Consider the following 22,129-nt stretch of genomic DNA (forward strand, 5'->3'; position numbering starts at 1 on the left):
AACACACACACACACCAACATACAAAAATGAGTTTACATTACACCATGGGCAAGAAATGCTAGAATTTGAGTTAGATTTATTTTATTTTATTTTTTTAATACAATGGCACACTAAACCTGTTAGCATGTGGATATTTTTCACAGACTTGATGTGTGCGCAAAGGTTGATGAGTTTTCACACATTTGACTCTTCAACCCGCTAGGAGAATAACAAAAAATAAAAGGTGCATTTCCTTCTGCCAGTAGGTGGCGCCACCACTAGGATGAAACATAACTTCTTGGACGTGTCAAATGAGTTAAATTTTGTAAAGATAGCTCAATGGTGTATATGCCACGGAAGAAGCGGGACGTGATTTTGCACATCGGTTTATTTCCGGTCCGGGTTGCGAACGGGCAACCGAGGGGCACAAAGTCGGAAGTACAAGTATTTTTGACGCAGCCCACACGTCGCAAACCGAACCGGAAACAAACTGATGTGCAAAAACAGTCCCGCTTCTTCCGTGGCATATTCCCCATAGATAGTCATCTGGCTCAAATTACAGCAGTTTTTGTTGCGACTGAAAAATCTGAATTGTGGTTCCATAGTGGCCACACCCTCTGTCACAAAAGTCACAATATTTGGTTTAAAGCATGGTTCATATCTTGAGGCCTTTTCTGATAAATGTTCTGTTAGATCTGTTCAAGGGGCTCGGGCACAGTACATTAAAATGTAAAAGATAACATCTGTCGCCACTAGGTGGCCCATTGTGTAAAGCCCTTTTCACACTGCATTTAGCAGGGCATAACACGCCAACGTCAAACCCTCCATCCATCCATTTTCCTGACCGCTTATTCCTCACAAGGGTCGCGGGGGGTGCTGGAGCCTATCTCAGCTGGCTCTGTAGTAGGCGGGGGACACCCTGGACTGGTTGCCAGCCAATCGCAGGGCACACAGAGACGAACAACCCTCCACACTCACAAGCACAACGTCAAACCCATTCATTGCATATGTGATGAGGGGCGGGGACCATGGAATGGAGCGTTGCTGGGCAGCAAGGCGCCACAAACTGGAAATATTCTATTCAAGAGTGGCGGTGTGGCGTCAGACAAATGCCTACAATAGGAGAGGAGTGATTTACTGTCATTTTGCTTAACATTCTTAAGTAACGGCATGAAAACTATCCATGTTCCCATCAAGTCATTAGTTTTTCTCTGCTGTTCATCTTCCTCCTCCTAAAAATGAGCAAAGTCAGGGCTTTCTTTTGCAACAATGAAAGATGCATCTTGTAGTCGAACAAGCAGCAAAGCCTCCATCATTACTAGGCTGCTATGTCAGCATTTTCAAATATGGGCACGCTGTTGTCATTTCATGTTGTCATGTGACTTTTTCCACATTCAGTGAGTGCAGTGTGAAAAGGGCTTAGGTCAATGTTTTTGGCCTATAGAAAATTTTGCCAAAGAACACCTTTAAACCGGAGCAAAATGGTAATAACTTCATTATTTCTCAATGCTCTCCTCGACTGTTTTGTTTTTTTACTCGAGAAAACGTGTCTGATTGGCTGACTACAGGCAAAATTACTGTGACGTTTCAAACCTGTTTGAAAGTGCTATATAAATAAAGATGACTTGACTTGACCAACACTGGCCCCAAAATGGACTTACCGTATTTTCACTACTATAAGGCGCACCTTCAATGTATGACATACTTTCAAACTTTTCCATATATAAGGCGCACCGCACTATAAGGCGCACCACATTATAAGGCGCACATTCAATGAATGACATATTTTACAAATTTTTCCATATATAAGGCGCTACAGTAGAGGCTGGGGTTACGTTATGCATCCATTAGATGGTGCTGAGCTAAAGGGAATAAAACAGTCAGATAGGTCAGTCAAACTATTGATAGATTACAAACCAGCTTTCTGACAACTCCATTCACTCCCAAAATGAATAAACAGCTATTTTATTATTATTTATTTTTATTTTTTTTTTATTTTTTTTTATTTTTTTTTTTGCCCTATGTGTATATTTACAAAGTGTATAGTGCAAGCTAGTGAAGTGAGTAAGAGGAGCGACCAGCGGGGCCTCACCCAACCCGGCGGGTGTAGGTGGCACGCCCGCCCCCCAGCACCCCCACCCCCACCCGCCTCCCACCTCATCCACCCGGCACCACAATGGGCGGACAGCCAGCGCAGCAGGGCTACCGGACAGCCCACCGGCCACCGGAGCCCGCCCGGGGCGCCAGGAGTTCTACCGGAGTGGGGCAGGCCCCAAACCCTCGCCCGGCCCCCGGAGCCCGACGCCCGGGCCGGGGAGGGAGCCCCAGGCCCAGGGAGAGGGAGGTGGAGGGGCCGCAGGGCAGACAGGGAAGGGGGGGGAGCGGGGAGAAGACTACAAGAAGGCGAAAGGGCGGCTGCAGGGCAGGAGGGGGGGGGGGGGGGACAAGGGAAAAGGGACCGGGAGGCAGAGGAGGATGGGCGGGAGGAGGCGAGGAGGGAGAGGCGACGGGGGGGAGGAAGGGGGAGGGGAGAGGGAACCACGGGGCACACCGGAGGCCCACCCACCCCGAACCGCGCCGCCGGGCACGGAGCAGCGGACCGCGCCGGGACGGCACCGCCCCGGGCACCAGGGGAAGCACCCCAACACCGCACCCCACAGGGGGCCCAGGGAGCGGCCAAGACGCAACCGCCACCGAGCAGACAACGGGGGGGGGGGGGCAGAACCACCCCCGCCCGACCACAGGGGACGGCGTCAAGAAAATTGACTAATTAGCATGCAGTAACACCAAGTGTTGATGCTTAGTGCCCACTAGAAATAGATCTTAAGGAGTTAATGAGTATAGTGTCGTATAGTGTGGTATGCTATTTTATTATTTTCTCTGAGGTAAAGTATTAGTATTAGCTATAGCAATCCAAGATGGCGGGATCTTCTGCGCATGCGCGTCACCGATCATGCAGGGTCACCGATAGCGTCTTGACAGCGAGACCTGTTGCGGCTCAATATTGATCCATATAGAAAGTGCACTGGATTATAAGGCGCATGGTCAGCTTTTGAAACAATTGAAGACTTTTAGGTGCGCCTTATAGTCGTGAAAATACGGTACCTAGCGCAAATGTAAGATTGAGAGTGTGAGAGAAAAAGACTGAGTTCCATAGAGCAAGAGAGCGAGTGACGAACCTTGTAGACCACTCCTCCTCATTCTTGGCTCTCTGCTTTCTGGCTGCTCGCTGTTTCTCTTCTAGCCTCTCCTTCTCCTGACTTGCTTCGTCTGCAAAATCACAGCAGTCACACAGTTGGTTAGAGTGTGGTGCTAATAACAGTGAAGCCATTTGTGCCGTTCACATGAGGCAGTTACATAGACAACCAGCAGATGGCGACAGGGTTTGATGATTTTCCTAATATCTAAAATCTATTTTCTATAGTGAATTTCCTCATGATGGTGGCTGGACTGTGTTCAAACAACCATTCACACTCACTTCTAAGGACAATTCAGAGTCTTTAATTAACTTTGCACAAAATGTAGCAAACCCACGTTAAGTGCAGGGAGACCATGCAAACTCCACAAAGGAAGGCTGGAGCAGAGTTTCCAACACAGAGGATTTTTTTCCCCCTCAAAATACAAGTGCACAAACAACTGGTGGTGGACAATACAATTACCCATTTTTCCATTCTCCATGGCTCGAATGTCAGGTCTGAAGCGACAGTCCGTCGGGGCCAAAACGGCATCCAAGCCTAGCTCCAGCTCATTGAGGGACATTGCAAAGTTGGTGAAGTTGTACATCTGAACACAGAGAAGTACAAATATTTGTATTTTTTCCTGATTTTGTGCACATTGCTGCCTTTGTACAATGTGTGTGTCTTTTTTTATTTATTTTTTTTATATATACCTGAGCGGAGTGAGCCGGTCTTGGATCTATCCTCCAGAGTAGAGTGCTTCCTGGTATGACCGAGACTGTCTCTTGGACCTCTGGCATGTCATCAGCATCATCGTTCTCTGATCCCACTGGCTCCTCCTGGGGGCAGCGGGGATTAAATGGAGTGAGAAGTCACATGCTTAATCACCACATAACACATTCTACCAAGAATGTGCTCATGAGGAAGGCTTCACCAACACAAGAGACTAATCAATTTACATGTTTGTGCTTCTTGTTGTCTCCTTTCTTCTCAGCCTTCTTGTGAGCCTCGTACGACTGAGGATCAACACTCCACATGCACTCTGTCCACTTCCCATAGATGACACAAAGCTTCTTTTTACTGCACAATGATAAACATGAGAGGAGGATCGTATTACAGAGGAAAATGTATTGGCAAACTTTACACAATATATCGGAAACGATATCATGGGTGTCAAAGTAACACGAGGCTAACCTTTTATCCTGGATGTATCCCTCCACTTTGTGCAACTCTTTGCCAAACATCCCACAAGGTTTGAAATTCAACACACACTTGTCTCCAGTGCTGTGTAGACAAGAGCGTAAGCACTTAACAGCTCTCCACAAACTATGGTGAACTGTATTTGACCTAAATGTTACACATTGTCCTTTCACCCCCCCCCCCCCCCCCACACACACACACACAACAAACCCAGTATAACAATATATAACAATAAAAGATGTCTGATAGTAGAGTATGTTATTATGTAATGAATGAATAACTGCAGAAGTGTAAACTAAAGATGATCGTGACCCTGCACTTCAAAACACGCAGATTGTTGTGAATTTGACTGCGATATCACAAACACTGGCACAAGACCCTTCAAATCAGTCCAACTATTACTATTGTTTGATTAGGAGCACTTGAATTGATTGAGATTGTTTGAGAAGCATTTTGGATGGGATGTTTTGCAGTGTTGTACTGCGGTTCAACAGCCAAAACCACGCTGCACTGAACACATCAATAGGAACAAGAAATGCCAACAAAGACGAGGGTGTCTCGTATTTACTTCTTGGTGAGGAGACATTTTATTCAAGAGAGGCTGGCAAATGTAGTGATACATACAGCAAAGTAGAATCTATGGAATACGAAATAACTTTTGTTCACGTGAGTATGTATTTCTAATGTGCCTAATAATATAAGGATTTAGTGACTTTATAATTCTATTTGGTATCATCTTGCCATGCTTAGAACTCCAGCTGGCCAGGTACTGTACCAGAAAAAGTACTTTGTAGTACTCTGCGGTGTATGCTTTTTCCATGAACTCTTTAACCACCAAAAACGTTTAATAACAATTAGTAAAATCACGATGTATGCCGCCATATACGTTAAATGACATCACTTTTTTTTTTTTTTATCAATGCAATGTCTAAGTGCAGTGCTGCTGGTCAATGGAGCTGTGGAATACAATTTTTTTTTTTTTTTTAAACACCCACTAACTATGGCCACCAGATGGCAGCATTGCATCTCTTTTCAATGGGCTGACAGCGTATGGAATTACAATGAAACATGACACAATCTGATGAAATGGAATTTTTCAAGGATGGTGTGAATGATCAAAGCCGAGTGTCACTAAACAAAAAATAATTAGTGTCAAAGTCACTGTTGTGGAGAAAATGTATCTTTTCACAAAAAGCTCGTTTTCTCCTTTTCAGTTTTGGATCAATGTCACTCAAATTTCCTATTTTCAAATGGTGATAACTAAAGAATGGAATAAGGTAGAAACTAGATACTTTTTTTTTCTAATGAAAGAATGTATTTGTATTTGTATTTGTAGTAAAAGCAAACAATGCTCTGTTTGCCTTGAAAGATGAGTTAAAATGCTCGAAATCAGCTGGCACTTTTGACAAGGTGTGGCAGTAAAAGAGTTAATAATCTTCCATAGGAGCTGGATCCATTTCGTTTGTGTAGTTGAGAGGGGCATTGGTGGACAATCATTTAAATTTCAGTCAGAAGCAATATTTTCCATTTGCTGGGCCTAGCTGCATGTATCATCAGTATTCTAGACGTAAACGAACACGATGATGATTGGTTCAGTGCGCCATTGCCTATGAGCAGGGCTTTTCATCCATTTTAAAGCACATTTTAAGTAGTGATACATTATGTGCCCTTTCTTTCATCTCTTGCTACTTTAATTCAGTCTACATCTGTACGCTTCTCACAAGAATAACAAAGTATGTAAAATATGGAGACTGGAGTGTACCTGTGGTTGACAATTTCTACTGAGCCATACTGCTCTATCCATAGTTTGCCCAGGATGATGTTGTGCACACAGCAGTGAGGGTTACTCCATGTGTATGCCTCATGGTGCCTTGGATAGAAGAGAATGAACAGAAGTTGTAAGAGAGACACACTTTTACATTAGATGGCAAAATATTAACCCCCACATTTCTTGGACTTACTTTAGAAGCTCGAGAGTGATGGTCCCTTTGGGTTCTGCCTCTACACTCTTCCCCCAGAATTTGAGTTTGGGGTATATGGAGCCATGGAATACAAAGTCTCCCGTCAGGCTCTCAGCATGGAAGGCACTCACCGGGGGATGATGGGACACCTGCTCTGCTATCAGCCGAAAGCCCCGCTCCTCTCTGCATAGACACAGAGCAGCAAGAAGGGTCAATAGGGGTGTCAAAATTAGTGCATTCCTTTTGAGTTAAAGTTCCTTTGACACCACTATTTTTTTTTTAACGTGCGATTAATGACCGCCCCTTACTTGGAAAGCCTGTACTCGGGGAATTCCAGTTGCAACGCAGCAGACACGTCCAGGTGAAAATTTTGCAGTAATAAATTTTACAATAATGCATATTTTTATGGAGACTGGGGTCAAGTTGTACACAGTAAATTCCATAGAGTCAATTTGACTCTATTTAGATTGGGACCAAATAAACTCAGTTTTAGAGTAATATTTACATTTGGAAGAGAGTAAAATAAAGAATTGGAAAACATGAATAAATAAATAAATAAATAAATAAATAAATAAATAAATGTGACTCAAGGGAGGATTGAACTCAACCTTCTGCTTGGGAGTCAGCCGATCTACTCCCTGAGCCACATGAAGTTCCTGCTTTCTGCTAGTTAGTATATCGCTCATGTCAGCTGCAGCTGATTCCATGATTGCATGGAATCTTCCTAACTCCAAGAGACCAAAAATGATCTTTGGTCTCTTGGAGAAAAGCAAACTGTAAGAGGAGCTAGGGCTGAGCGATATGGCCAAAAAATAAAATCTCGATTTTTGCCGTCATTCAGGACGATTACGATTTTAATTGATTTTAATCTAATAAATCCAACAAATGTTTATTTAAAGGTTTCACTTATTCAAAAATAATTCCTGTGCAAAATGTTAAGACACCAGTAACGTATACTGATTCTAGATTGGTTTTAACATAAACTTAACATTCATAGTTTGTGCTTAAATGCCACAATTAAGTAGTTGGCAGCTATTGTAAACCTGTCTTGTAAACCGCCCATCCAGCATTCGGCAGAAAAATAACCTGAACACAAATCCATATCACACTTGTTTTTTTTTTTATAGTACAATACTTTTTTTAATTTTAACTGAATTTTATGAATTATTATGATTTCATTTATTTCCATATATTATTATTATTATTATTATTATTATTATTATATCAATTACTAAAAGATGCAGCCATATTTCTATTCAACATTTTTTCCCACTTTCTTGTTAACAAGCGTATGAAAGCTTAGGGAAAAAATTTATTGTACATGTAGAACAGATATATAATTTGTGATTAAACGTGAGTTAACTATGGAAGAAATGTGATTAATTACGATTAAAAATCGCCTGACACCCCTAGTAAATACATAGTGTAATGTTCAAAAAACAACACGTGGGTACCTGGTGAGTTCATAAGTCTCCCCAAGAAGAGGGTTGAAGGGTTTTCCAGTTCGCTCCCACTGAGACGCAACCGCTGACACAGCAAACGCAGCGACGGCCTGAAGAAACAATTACAGACAACATGAGTGTGTTTTCTTTTTCATGTTCGCGTCACTCATATAAATGTGTTTTTATAGTGAGAACTCTTACAGGCTTGATATTTAGTCAAGCTCGGAGGTCAGCTACTGTGGCTCTTTCATTCTTCTGCTGTAGCTCTTCAGGACTTTGGACAGCAGATGAGTATTTATTCTAAATTTAAATGCGTCTGTTTTTCAAATGCTATTCTGAATTTGAAGATTATGGTGCTCTTGTAAGATTAGTACAACAAAGTACAACCTTTTAATGTGCATCACAACCACTGATCTGAGACACCTGGCCAGTATGTAAACCATGGAGAAATCCAAGAGAAGAAAATGTTGAATGCTACGTGCTACACAAATATGTTAAAAACAAGCATCACTCCCACCTCACAGACAGCTTACAATTGTATGTGAAAATGAAAGTGTCATTGACAACCCTGATGTGACACCGCTGTAATACGCTGAGGCTCATGCGCAAAATTCACGCAAGTCATCAAGTAAAACTAATATTTTAACTGGCTATTATTTTTGCAAATGTACATTTTATATTGTTAAGAGAAATAAATACTGCAAACTCTGCACATAACAAAATGATTATGGAATACAGAGGTAGTAGGTGGCATTTCTGGTTTGCATTTTTGGTTCACTTTATTTTTAAAGTAACCTTGCCTTCAACCAATCCTAATTTTTCAAAATTTTTGTTAATGGAGAATTAAAAATTTGTGTTCTCTGCAGCAGTTACTACTACTCAAGTCTTTATACATACAGCCATGTTAAATAAATAAATAAATAAATAAATAAATAAATAAATACACTCAATATACAGGCAGTCCATAAAGTCTGGGTTCGTGGTTAAAAAAATAAATAAATAAATAAATAAAAAATAAACACATGCTAAACATTTTATTCATTGTAACGTTGATAAATAGTATTTTCAACATGAATTCAATCAGTGCATAATTTGACACACTTTGAAAAATTCAGGTGAACTTGATTGAAGAGGTCAGCATTACCGTTGATTTCAGAACTGACTGGTAATGCCTTCTCTTGTGGTTTAAATCTGTAATCTTCATTCACTACACTTAACTTTTGTGTAGCGCACCAAATTATGCATTGGAAATCATGAAAATCATGTTGAAAATATATAGCAATATTACCTCTTTAAACAAAGAATTTTATTCAGTTGGTTTTGTGTTTTGTTTTTTTTGTTTTTTTTTATAACCATGTAACCAGACTTTATGGATAACCTATATATGCATTATACAGTGGCATCCTCACTCCTTAGATGTCAATAGGGTTTTGTGGTTCAGTGCTTTTCCCCCTGTGGGAGATGGTCCAAATGGCCCTCGTCTAGCTGATAGCTGACATTTATTGTTGTTGTTGTATTTTTTTTACTGTGCATTATCAATCACTTCATTGTTGGACTGTAGTCTCAATTTAAGCACCAAACATGAATCTCAAGCGAGAGGTACCATGTACAGTACACAAGTAAGTCTTTTAGCAAGGGATAGGCGAGTACAATATGAGATACTGTATTAGTATCAGGCTTTATTTCTAAAGGCCGCAATTTGTGCTATTGTTCACAGAGTCAATTCAATATTCATGAGGAGTCTCAATGTCTGACCTGCATGCGCTCTATGGAGTCAGAAAGCGAACAGGCTCTGTTGATGAGGTAAGTGTGTTCCATGTATTCTGTGATTCTCTGCAGGAAGCTGAGGGGCTCGTTGAAGACGACAGGCATTGTGATCTTGGAGAGTTCCTGGCAAAGTAGAAGACATGAAGTTTGTAGACCACTCAGTTTGTTGCTACAACTGACAGTGTTGCATTGCGAAACTGAAAGAAACTGCTTGCACAATCATGTCACGAATGAAATCATGATTATTTCTCAAACTTGGTATTTGCCCCTCAAGAGGCCAGTGTAAATCATGGTTTGAAAATGCCACTTTAAATTAAGCATGTAACGATATCCAAACACCACGATACGATATTTTCATGATATAAAGGTCACGATACAATAATTATCACGATATTGTGGGGAAGTTGGCAATACAAAAAAACGTCACAATATTGGGAGAAAAAAATGAGTTCATACTAAAGAAAAAACCCACACAATATTATGCTTTTGTACATTCGAGCAATGAAAAATATTGTAAAAAATATTATATACAAATTACAAAATATATAAATATAATACATTGAGGCACTTGCTTGTTAATGCAAGCTCACATTGAGTTCACAAGCATATTACGTTCCCCTTCATTTGGTTTTTAAACAGGGCCAAAACATGCCTTGTGAAAATTAAACTGCACTAAAACGCTAGCCACCAGAGGGTGCTAGAACTGCACAAATGGAAATCAACCCAACTTTATTAACAGATGTGCTGCTTTTAATATTGTGACATGATGACGAGGATATATTGTGGCAGTTTTAATATCGCAATATCACGATATTGCCGGTATCGTTACATTCCTACTTTAAATACGGGTAAATAGAGTATGTTACTTTTTTGGTGTTATTGTTTTTAGCACTCACATTCAGTACTTCAGCTTCTTCTTCACGTTGTTTGACATATTAGCACTTCATTATTGCTACCAAAAAGTTGTGAGTGCAAAACCCTCTGTGACAAGTTAAATGCCTCACACTAGGTTAATTAAATAAAGTCAGAAAAATGATAATAAAAAAAGGTATCTGCCAAAGTAATTTGCTGTATTTATTCAGTTATGTATAGGTAATACAGTCTATATTGTTGTAGTTTAACTTTAGTTCAATTCATTTGTCCAATATGATTTTATACACACCCTCACACGAAGCAAGACCTGCCAAAAAGTTTCCAACTGGTGGCCAATACTACCTACTTCTCCACTAAGTTGGCAGTTTAGAAGGAGCAGGGCAATTGTGCGACATCTTAGGGTGTTACAGGAAGAGCACAAAAATATGCAGATAGGCGCGAGTAGCCAATTGGTGAAGGTTTATAATGTGAGCGTGTGGAAAAAAAAAAAAAAAAAAAGTCTGGGATTCAACAAGCATATACAGTAAACGAGTAAGATGGGATGAATTCACATCCTTACCATTCCGATGCATTTCCTAAGGATGCTCCAGACACTAATCGTATTTCTGGAAAACATTGGTGCCGGTAATGATGTCCTAGAGTGAGAAATAAATAAATAAAAATGAAATAACCATAGATGAGTGGTGAGAAAACAGAATAAAAAGACTGCTGCAAGTACTGGATATCTTCAAATCAAGATGGTCCCGATACCTCTATCAGTACTTACCTATCCCTAGTAGAAAGAGCAAAAACTGGATAGGTTCAAAAACAAAAATGTGCAGTGGATTACTGTGTATTTGTGTAAATGTATCTGATCGAGCACGCTCAGGTGTGAAGAATGCATCGGTACGTTTGTAGATAAGCAGAACATGTTGTCCAACTTGTCTGCTATCAGACAAAAAAACAAAAAAAACACTTTTGTCCATGAGGTGGCAAATAAAAAGTAACTGCGCCACATTTACCTGCTACTGTATCTCGTTATCTTTTGACAATTCTAACCATGCCCAAAAGCAACAGTAAAACGAGTGTAAATCATTTCTGGTGGAGTTCAATCAGCTACATTGCTAGCTAAATACACAAGTGGTGTCTGAAAGGTGTTGAAGGAATGCAGTAGTACCTGTGTTTCTTGACACCGTTCTCCTGTGGCTTTGAACCATTGTTTCTGCTGCTATCATACACCAGTGCATCTTTGTAACTGGACTCTGACACCCCTTCATATGACTCGTCCGATTCCAGGCCTATGAAGCAGCACACTTTTGTCATGACGAGTAATCAACCATCTGCATTTTAAACATCTGCGTACATATGAGCGCAAAACAAAAACAAAGCACTAACCTGTAACGGCGTCATAGAACTCATCCTCATTGCTCATCTTCTGAAGTCAACGCTGACAAAACTGACTGTTGACTAGTCAACCTCTAACACATGTTCCTTCTGATGACAACCTTGGAGAGTTCTCCTGGACAGAAACCCGTCAGTCAAGGTTCCCTCTGGATCGTCACCACAGCAACAGCACAGTATTTGTGCTTGGTGTCCACAGAAGAACGACGCCAGCAAATGCTGTTTGTCTGCTGGTTGACAAACAGACAAAGATGGATGTCAGATTATGTGACTTTACTCATGTACATATTGATTCTATTTTTGAAAAATGCAAATTAGAAACATGTAGATACAAAAGAAGTAGTTAATCATTGTAGGGATGGATACCTTTCATATGTGTACTTATTTGCTGATGTATAATTTGTAGTTATTAAAGGTGCAGTCCTGTTTCCAAACCTTCAATTGTTTTGGACCAGAGAACGTGAACTACTAGACTGAAAGCAGCTAATTTTCTTGGGGTTTTGCTTTTATTAAAATTCATAGAGGTTACTACTCTTAACATGGTCTAATATGCAAACAGTGCATATTAGGGATGCACGATAATATCAGTGGCCGATAATTATCGGCAATTATCAAACAGATAAAACAGATCATAAAGAAATCTGTCGATAATTATAGACCAATTTGATATCATACAGTAAATCAGATAATAAAGAAATCCACCGATAATAGACATGCCATGTTGGTCCAGCCGTTGTATTTGTGGCTCAAGTTGTGCCCAGATACATTTTTAAAACATGACCGTTTTGTTTTTGCAAAATAAAAATGAGTTAATGGTTGTCTTTGAAGCAGAGATATCAATAAAATCCTCTCCTTACCCTCTCTTTTTATTTGGTTTTCACACCCCTAGTTACATGTTCAAACCCTAAAAATGCAAATGCAAAACATAATTGTAACACAGTTGAGTGGAAGATTGCTGAGTACATGTGTCGTCAAGTTTTCAATCATTCGACTTATAGGAGTACTCGAAAGTATATTTGTACAGTATTTAAGTTAATTTTGCAAACAATTATCGGCTTACTTATCGGTTATCGACATCGGCACTTTCTAAATTAAATTATTAAATTATTCGTTTATTGCTTTTGGTTGAAAATAGTATTATTGTGCATCCCTAGTGCATATGTTGCTGATGTTATATTATTGTTGAACTCAACAACTTGCTGGAAAAAATAAAAATAAAGGTAGAATGAAATTTTTATTGTGACACAGCCCACAAAAATACAAGCAATGTTGACTGATACTCTGACTCATCATTTGTCACAAAGATAAAAACAAAACAAAACGTGAAGGCACTTGAAGACTGACATTCAACAATTGGACACATTTTGATATAACATTTTCACTTTTGATGAGAATTCTATTGAAACACCCAGAGAGATACTTCTTATGTAACGATTATAACCACAAGCTAAGATGATTACATAATGATATCAATACTGCTATAATGGACAAAATGTGGGCAGTGGGCACAAAAAGTTATAAGGTCAAAAAACAAAAAAACAAAAAAAAAAACTTCTTGGCAGTTGATTCTAACCTAAATTACCATGTCCAAGAATGCTAGGGCGGGATGTTCCTTTTCCTTATGAAATCAATAAGCAGTGTGAATGATTGTCTTATAAAACACTTCCTGGAGTGGAAAGTTAAATACTGCTTAAGTTGAAACTCTCAAGAGGCAATCTGTATGAAGGGAAAGTGATTATCACTTGGGCTATCAACATTAGTCGATTAGTCACTCACAACTATGTCGACGACCAAATCCGTCGATGGCTAAATTGATAATCCATGTCATCACTATTTTGGCAGTTTTGTTTTTCCTCTCAAAACGGGCTTGTCTCCGGTTGTTCCTGCAGGCCGTCTGTGATGCACGTGCACAGAAGTGGTTACCAGATAACCAAAATAATATACACTTTTCACAGAAGTCTGTCAGGAACCGAGTTAAAGCGGGGCATATCCCACTTCCATCCATTCAGTATCTGTACCGCAAAATAGCAGGCAATTTAAAGAAGTGTCTGGAGCTGGGGTCTCCAAGTTCGGTTCTCAAGATGCCCTATCCAGCCTGTTTTCCATGTCTCCGTCCTTCAGCAGAGCTGAATCTAATGATCAGCTAATCAGCAAGCTTTGCAGAAGCCTGATAACGATCCCGATCATGAATCAGGTGTGTTAGTGGAGAGAAACATGGAAAACAGGCTGGATGGGGACTCTCGAGGACCGAACTTGGAGACCCCTGGTCTAGAGAGAAAAAATACGCGCATCCGGAAACCTAAAATTAATTACTCTCTGTTACATACTGCGTACGTGTACCAGGAGGAGTAACTTATATGCATAAAAGTATATTATTAGAATATTTTGGACATTTACAATATCGGTAACATTGTTTACACAATAGTCTTGAGTTTTGTTTTTGAGTTTTACAATCCGCACAATAAACAATCTCAAAATTACATTACAGTAGCTGTAATATTAACTTTTTTTTTTAATCATTTCAGCTTTGCTGTAAGAGCATACAACACAGTCTGAAATAATAGTTCAAACATAAATGTGTATTTGTGTTTGAAATTGTTAGATGAAGTCATTGATTAGCAAAACCGCTTCACATAGGGGGAAAAAAGCCATTTGAGCCTTCTTTATAATTGATTAATATATCTCATCATTAATCTTCATCATACGAAAGTCCTTTCAGTATTTAAAAAGTAACACTCAATGGGAAACCTAAAAACTATTTCCTCAGATAAATCTTCACAAGCAGGAGGCAAAGAGGGCCAATAAATTAGAATAATTTAGACTGTATTGACCTGCTTCCAATGACGCAGAGAGAGTACTACCGGTAATCTTTTGTCAGCAAAGATAACCATGTGGATGAGTATCATTACAACATTCATTCAAATAATAAGCGTTATTTCACCATCATCATCCAACATTCCTCTGACCCTGTGGGCCTCACCTACTCATTTCCTTCTTGTAAGACAGAGATTGGTTACTGTAGCAACCCCATTGGCAAACTTACCTGTGATAATAAAAATTCAGATAAATCCAATACAGACCAAACCAGTCTTCTCTCTGTGGTAGTGGTAGAAAAATATAAGCCGTCAAAAACAAGACAGAATCAAGAGAACTCAAAGAAGTCCCGGTATTTGGGCCAAACAAGAGCCCAGCCAATACTGAGCTGTGACACAAGATGCACACAGCTTTCTTTCCTCACATGCACACGCGCGCACGCACCTACAAACCAAGAAGTTCATTTCACATTAGCAACAAAAATCACAAGATTCGTAACGAGTGAATTTAAATGCCAGTAGCCCACAAATTAAGTATGTCAACCAGTATGACCTCAGATCTTTAACCCACAATCAAAAGACTAAGCTTGTGATTTTGGAAGATTTCTAATGAAGAGTTACTCAACTGGAATGAAAACTAAGACTGGTACCTACAGTTGTGTTCAGAATAAATACTGTAGATACATTTTGAACATTGTAAACACCTAAGGGACACTTAATACTACTGTGATTCATATAATGAATGGATGGATGGGTGAACATTTTAGTGCTGTACCAGAGTTTTGGGCCACCAAAAGATTTGCTGTTTTAGAAATTGCATGAGGCTAATATAATAACTAGTAGGCTACCAAGTTTATCATAGACCTCCACCAAGGCTAAACTAAAAAATTAGAACAATCCATAAAGTTTTATTTGGTTTCGCTTGTCCGTCTATGCGTTTGCTAGCAGGCTACGTGAACATGGGGACCAGATGATTCTTGGTCTCTATTGATGACACAATGACTCAATACAGAAAAAAAAAATAATGATACGGTATATCTGCACTTGATATTCAGATCACAGACAAAATAATTGCTAGACAGACAAAATAAGCCTTCATTTAATCGCTAGCATGCGATTATACTGACTGACAGACTGATGAAAGCAAGATTGTCTGTTTGGTTATGCGACCGTTGTACTAGATCCCATCTTGAAACACAGAATTTAAGATACGGTACACTTACACTCACTGTGACATGATGATGCGAGCATCAAGCATTAGATGGGGATGTTTATCCTACATTGGTATTGGGGCTTTTTTATCCCTGTCAAGGGATCATGGATTTTATTTCAAATGCATACATCAGAATATTTGCAGAGGTCATGCAGTCTTATGCTAAAGAGGTTAATGTCCTTGTTTCAACAAGACAAACACACCAGCATATAAAACAACAAGATTATCTTTATGGAGACTGAGGCCAGTCCAATAACTGACATTATTCCACTATAGAACTTTTTGGGTGACATAAAAATGGCTACTCTGTGGATAAACCAATAAATGCATAGGAATTGTGAGATATATCCAATGTCTTGGAATATCAGTTATCAGTAGAGCTGTGCAATTAATCAAAATTCAATTACAATTTCAATTATTACACTCCACAATTACAAAATCGGCTTAATTATAAACAAAAATAAAAGATTATTAATACTAATTTTGAGTTGACGACAAATTTAATAAATCTTGTTTGGTCCAAAAGTAACTTGCGTAATTTAAATTGTTTACTAAACAAAAGTATTTGTCTTAATATTTCTTACAACACGTTCAAATATTTCCTTGTTTTGTACCAAAAAAACAAATTGTCCGCTCTGCCGCGTCCTGACTGTGTGCTCCGGAAGCATCAATTTTTTGTCCAACTCACACCGGCTGCGCACAGCTGCGGTCGGGCAGCTCCGTTGCCAACAACTTCCCGCCGTGTCTCGCGTGATCGCGTGATCGCGCGCGATAATGTGTTATTAAAAACAACGACAAAGACACAGAAAGTCTGTGCTCAACAGAGGAGCAGAAAGAGAGGTGGACTTCCTTTGACTGAACTCGCCGTCCACTCCTGCTATGACGTTCCATGCAGCATTCCTTTTTAAGTTGTCCTTATAAAAAGGATGTGCCGTGTCATATCTAATTTTGTTGCTTTCCACCTCGGTTATAAATCTCTCCTTGTCCATGTTCACCGGTGTTTAAACAGGAATTAAGCATTAAGCATTATGACATTTTGCTGACATGACTGTGAAATAGGAACTGGCAAATGTTTTATTCTGAAAAGTAACCGGAAATTTATTTTGAAATTGCGTCGATCTTCCTCTCCTGCTCGATGTGTTCTGTGCTAGCTTGCCATTTGACGGAGGACGACGGATGCGTTCTCCGTCAAAAATAGAAAATAGGTCTATCCGTGCGGAAGGTTGCCACACGACGCAGATGAGACGCAATCGACACGCAACACACACGCAGCCGGTGTAATTTGAACAATTTGAATGAATGAAAACTTATCGGCTGCGCCGCCGGAACGCAACGCAGACGCAACGCACACGCATCCGGTGTAATCCCAGGGTTAGTTTGTAGAGCAAATGTTGGAGTTTGTAAAGAAAAAAACACAACTGCTTTTTTTTTTTTTTTTTTTTTTTTTGAAAAGCTGAATATTCTTTTTAAGACTTTTTTTTCATCATGCTTTCATTTTTCTGTATCAACTTAACTAGGTATCAACTAGGTAGGTAACACGATAATGCAATTTTCAACCCCTACGATAAACCAATAATTTAGGAAGTGCCGATGTTGATATCCAATAAGCCAATAATTGTTGCAAAATGAATTTGAATACAAGTATACTTTCAATTTCGAGTCCTACTATAAGTCTAATGTACAAATACATGTACATTGTGTGAAGCACCATTAAAGGGGCTGTCTGCCGGATTCACTCAGGAAAATGCACTTTTTAAATACAGGATGTACACACTTTAACTTTCTCACAGTCTACACATCTGTGTTTATGTTAATCTTTGGTGGTGATTTCATCCTAAACCCCAACCCCCCAGCCTGTATTTTGCCATTGTGTGTTTGTTTTGTAAACAGCGGGACGTTTCTGTGGGAAGACAGTGTTTACAACCCTCCAGCCAATCGCAGAGCGGGGGGTGGCGTGTTCGCAAACAGGGCCGGGCGAACGTGTCAGCTGCGTGACGTCACTCCCGTGGCAATTTGAAAGCACGCACGGAATTTTTTTTTTTTTTTTTTAACTCACTCACTCACTCACTCACTCACAGAAGCTTACGTGTGTGAATGAGTGAATTTTGATATCTCTGCTTCAAAGACAACCAGTAACTCATTTTGAGTTTGCCAAAACAAAACAGTCATGTTTTAAAAATGCTATAAAAAAAAATAAAAATAAAATAAAAAAAATACTGTGAGGGTAGCATTTTGGGGAGACACAGTAAAAGGAAGCTTCACACAAAACCAGGTGATTATTCCACTTCCCATCTTTTTGGAAGGAAACCTTAACCGTGGCTTCCAACATTCATTGAAATATGAAAAAATAAATAAATCTTACTCAGGATTTAAGAAGGCTGCGGAAAAAGAAAGCAGCTGTTTTTAAACACTATTCCAAGAAAATGAATCCCTCAACTAGCCTATTCTGATTATTTCTAGACTGGGTATTTACAGAGTATGACAAAATGCTTCAAAGCAGTACAGGGGTTTAGTTATAGTTGCTTCCTTTGACTGACGTTATCATGTGTACTCAGAAGGACTTCCATTCATTTAGAAAAGGATGCTTACATAAACATACACACAGACACAAGGACGCGCACGCAGTCGCCTATCATACAATGTCAGCATAATTAAGCAGCTTATTTTTTTTTTTTAGCGTAATTAACTAGTGATTGAACTTGAGCTGTTGATGTTGGTGGCAACAGTTTGTGACAGCAATATAAACTTAGACTTACACTTGACTTTATTGATCCCTTTGGGATAGCTCCCTCTGGGAAATTTACATGTCCAGCAGCAATGAGAACAGATAATAACAATAAAATGAAAAATAAGAATTCAATCAATCAATAAGGTTATTACACCAGAGATTGAATTAATAACAATAATAATAATAATAATAATAGGAAGAAGAATAATAATAGGAAGAAGAATAAGAAGAAGAATAAGAAGAAGAAGAATAAGAAGAAGAAGAATAAGAAGAAGAAGAATAAGAAGAAGAAGAATAAGAAGAAGAAGAATAAGAAGAAGAAGAATAAGAAGAAGAAGAATAAGAAGAAGAAGAATAAGAAGAAGAAGAATAAGAAGAAGAAGAATAATAAGAATAAGAATAATAAGAATAAGAATAATAAGAAGAAGAAGAATAAGAAGAAGAAGAATAATAAGAATAAGAATAATAAGAATAAGAAGAATAATAAGAATAAGAAGAATAATAAGAATAAGAAGAATAATAAGAATAAGAAGAATAATAAGAATAAGAAGAATAATAAGAATAAGAAGAATAATAAGAATAAGAAGAATAAGAAGAAGAATAAGAAGAAGAATAAGAAGAAGAATAAGAATAAGAATAAGAATAAGAATAAGAATAAGAATAAGAAGAAGAAGAAGAAGAAGAAGAAGAAGAAGAAGAAGAAGAAATAAAAATTCAATCAATCAATAAATAAGGTTATTACACCGGAGATTGAATTAAATAAATTAAAGTACAGTAAAGTGCCATAATTGTGAAGTGAAGTGCATGCTACACCCTCCTCCCCCCAGTGAGAGGTTGTAGAGTACAATGGCATGGTGGACAAAGGAGTTCTTGGTCCGGCACTTGGGGAGCGTCAGCCTTCCACTGAACAGACTACTCTGACTGCTGATGACAGGAGGGTGGCTGGTATTGTCCAAAATATCCACCTCAAATACAGTCTGGGAGACAAGTCAAGACTGCCGTTATGCCACAACACGCTGCTGGGAACAATTTCAAAATTAATTTAATTTAATTGATTACGACTTCTTGAACTGTGTACACTAAATAAATAGGTAGCCATTGCCCAAGACAGAAAGAAAAAAAAAATCTATTCAATTCAATTTGCGCTTTACAGCCGTATGCTTGCTAAAACAAACAGGTTGCAGGAGCAAAGTGAATTTGGTTCTACTTTATTCAACGATTTAACAATGTACTCACTCACGTTAGGGGTGTGAATTGCCGAGTACCTGGCGATTCAATTTGTATCACGATTCATATGCCACGATTCGATTCGATACCGATTAATCCCGATATGAATCTATGTCGATTATTGTGATTTTTTTTCTACCCAAATTTAGAAAATATTAACCAGTAAACATGTAAATGTACAACATAAGATTTGAAAATGTATTTATTTATCTGAAACTCCAGTCTTATAACTGTGAGCCACTGTATTTAACAGTTGCAATCCGTTTCATGTTTGAACAGCACTTAAATAAAATGTTAAAGCTTAATGTTCCATTAATATAACATTCTTCCATGCTTAACGTGTGAATCCTAACCCTAGTCGTTTTGTCGAATATTTCCATTAAAAAAACTATGTTTAAATATCGATTCGGCCACATATCGAATCGATTCGAGAATGGAGCACTGTAATATCACAATATATTGCCGAATCGATTTTTTTTTAACACGCCTAACTCACCTTATTTATTTAGTTTTTTTATCAGTCTTAATTCACAAATCCATCAACGTCCTCATCCTCTGTATCCGAATTGAACAGCTGAGCAATTTCTTCTTCAAACATGCCAGGTTTCCACTCATCATTATCAGAGCCAGTCTCATTGCCGTGCGGCTGTTTAGCAATGATGTCGGCTTTCGCAAGCCCAGGCGTCCACAATTTATTCACATACAGTGGCGTACTCGCCAGACGCTGCCTCCCAGTTTGGTTAAAGTGTGTTCGCCGTCTCTCATCCTGCGCACAAAGGCTGTTTGGAACTTAATTTGAACGGCAAGTTTACACCAATGTCCAGCAGTTGGAAACTTGTGGAGCCGCTCCGCTCCGTCTTGACTGCGTGCTCGGCGGGCGTCAATTTTGAGTTCTTTTTCTTGCTTCCTCCACCGATGTGGAATTCTCTCGTGCCTCCAAAATGCGTAACTGATTGCAGTTATCCCAAACGGGGTTGACAAAATGAACTGCAAGACACAGGAGGTCACACTGCAGTCTGGTGTTTTATTTTATCTCTCTTTTTATTCACTTTCTCGTTTAATCTCCACATTCGAGTACATACAGCCTCAACTCTCTTCCGGCTTCTTCCTGCAAGCGCGCTCCAGTCACACGTCATACGCAGTCATTCAAAGTGGCTCGAGGAAGCCGTCAATCAGAAAAGCGCAGTGAAACATCAAAATCTGCCCCGATTCTTGACTGGAAGGGTAACATCTACACTTCAGAACCCACGCACAAAAAAGGCGCACTTCTTTGTTTTTTTGGGGTTTTTTTTGCTGGCTCGAAGGAGCGGCGGGTCGGATTGAAGGAGTTGGTGCTGCGCCGATTTTGAATGAATACAACGAAAAGGTTGCATAATAACCATTAGCAAAAACATCATGGTATGGCGGTATTAAAATTACAGCTCTAAAATAACCTTTTTGTATTATGGGTACATAAAAACAGCATTTTTTTTTAACCCATTGAACACTATCTGATTTTTAAACAAAATAGTGAATATTTTGTACAGAACAAATGTGTACCAGGTTAAGTTTAAATGTTAACATCCTTCCTCTGCTTTCTTCTTAGTAAGTCAGTGTCCCATCACTGGTGAGCTATTTTTAGAACAGACCTGTTTGGTACTCATGTTGTCCCTGTCAGATCCAAATAAATTCAACTGACCATCCTACAATTGATACTCCTAAATTCTAGCCCCATCCCTTGTATAATGTACAACTAATGACCTGACCAGATTCAATAACCCAGATTAAAAAGTGAGTTTGGTGAATTTTTGGTTGAAATGGTCTTATCACACAGGATATGCCCAACAGAAGATATTCTGAATGTAAATGAAACAGTGGGAACTGACAGGACTCAAGCCAGACTTCAATCACACGGCTATATAGATTTTATATCAAAACATTTGACATAGAGTTCTGTCACACATGTCCATTAGTTTGGCCACTGCTGTAACATTCCTCTCAAATATGTTGAAATGTGTGGCCTTGAGGACGTGTTTGCAAAATGTCTTTCCTGTGGCAGAATTTTAACCACACATCAACAACAAGTGGAGAAAAAAAGCTACACTCAAGCAATAACCAGAGATCCAAGACAGTATACAGTCTGCCAAAATGATGCAGACACAGAGTGCCTATTCTGGTCTAATTGGAAATTTAACATTGATTGATTAATTGATTGATTGATTGATTGAGTGTGGTTAGCTGGCTTAGATGGTCCTCTTCACTGATGTTTACAAAAGATTATATTTTAACATCTTGCCCCAAAATAACAATATCTTCTATTTTCGCTGATGAGCCATAGTTCGAAAAAAATTTAAAAGACATAAGATCAGATTGATTTAGAATTTCCTATA

The 22,129-nt window shown here is 38.9% G+C and overlaps 1 protein-coding gene across 7 annotated transcripts in view; it reads right to left on the reverse strand.

The window, feature by feature from the left end:
• LOC144014687 (oxysterol-binding protein-related protein 2-like) overlaps positions 1–22,129 on the reverse strand; it is a 28,503-nt gene that overhangs the window by 1,534 nt on the left and 4,840 nt on the right. For 2 of the 7 annotated variants that reach the window (XM_077514869.1, XM_077514867.1), the window contains exons 2-14: positions 14,823–14,875; positions 11,774–12,009; positions 11,556–11,676; positions 10,959–11,034; positions 9,515–9,649; positions 7,772–7,869; positions 6,318–6,500; positions 6,119–6,226; positions 4,351–4,440; positions 4,116–4,236; positions 3,870–3,995; positions 3,640–3,763; positions 3,160–3,250 (exon numbers count right to left, since the gene is read on the reverse strand). In XM_077514869.1, coding sequence (XP_077370995.1) covers positions 3,160–3,250; positions 3,640–3,763; positions 3,870–3,995; positions 4,116–4,236; positions 4,351–4,440; positions 6,119–6,226; positions 6,318–6,500; positions 7,772–7,869; positions 9,515–9,649; positions 10,959–11,034; positions 11,556–11,676; positions 11,774–11,810 — 1,310 coding nt within the window. In that variant the 5' untranslated portion in view covers positions 11,811–12,009; positions 14,823–14,875. The remainder of the gene's footprint in view (positions 1–3,159; positions 3,251–3,639; positions 3,764–3,869; positions 3,996–4,115; positions 4,237–4,350; positions 4,441–6,118; positions 6,227–6,317; positions 6,501–7,771; positions 7,870–9,514; positions 9,650–10,958; positions 11,035–11,555; positions 11,677–11,773; positions 12,010–14,822; positions 14,876–22,129) is intronic. The other 5 variants (XM_077514870.1, XM_077514866.1, XM_077514872.1 and 2 more) reach the window with 3 other exon arrangements.

The sequence above is a fragment of the Festucalex cinctus genome, chromosome 2, assembly GCF_051991245.1.
Source record: "Festucalex cinctus isolate MCC-2025b chromosome 2, RoL_Fcin_1.0, whole genome shotgun sequence".
NCBI lineage: Eukaryota > Metazoa > Chordata > Actinopteri > Syngnathiformes > Syngnathidae > Festucalex > Festucalex cinctus.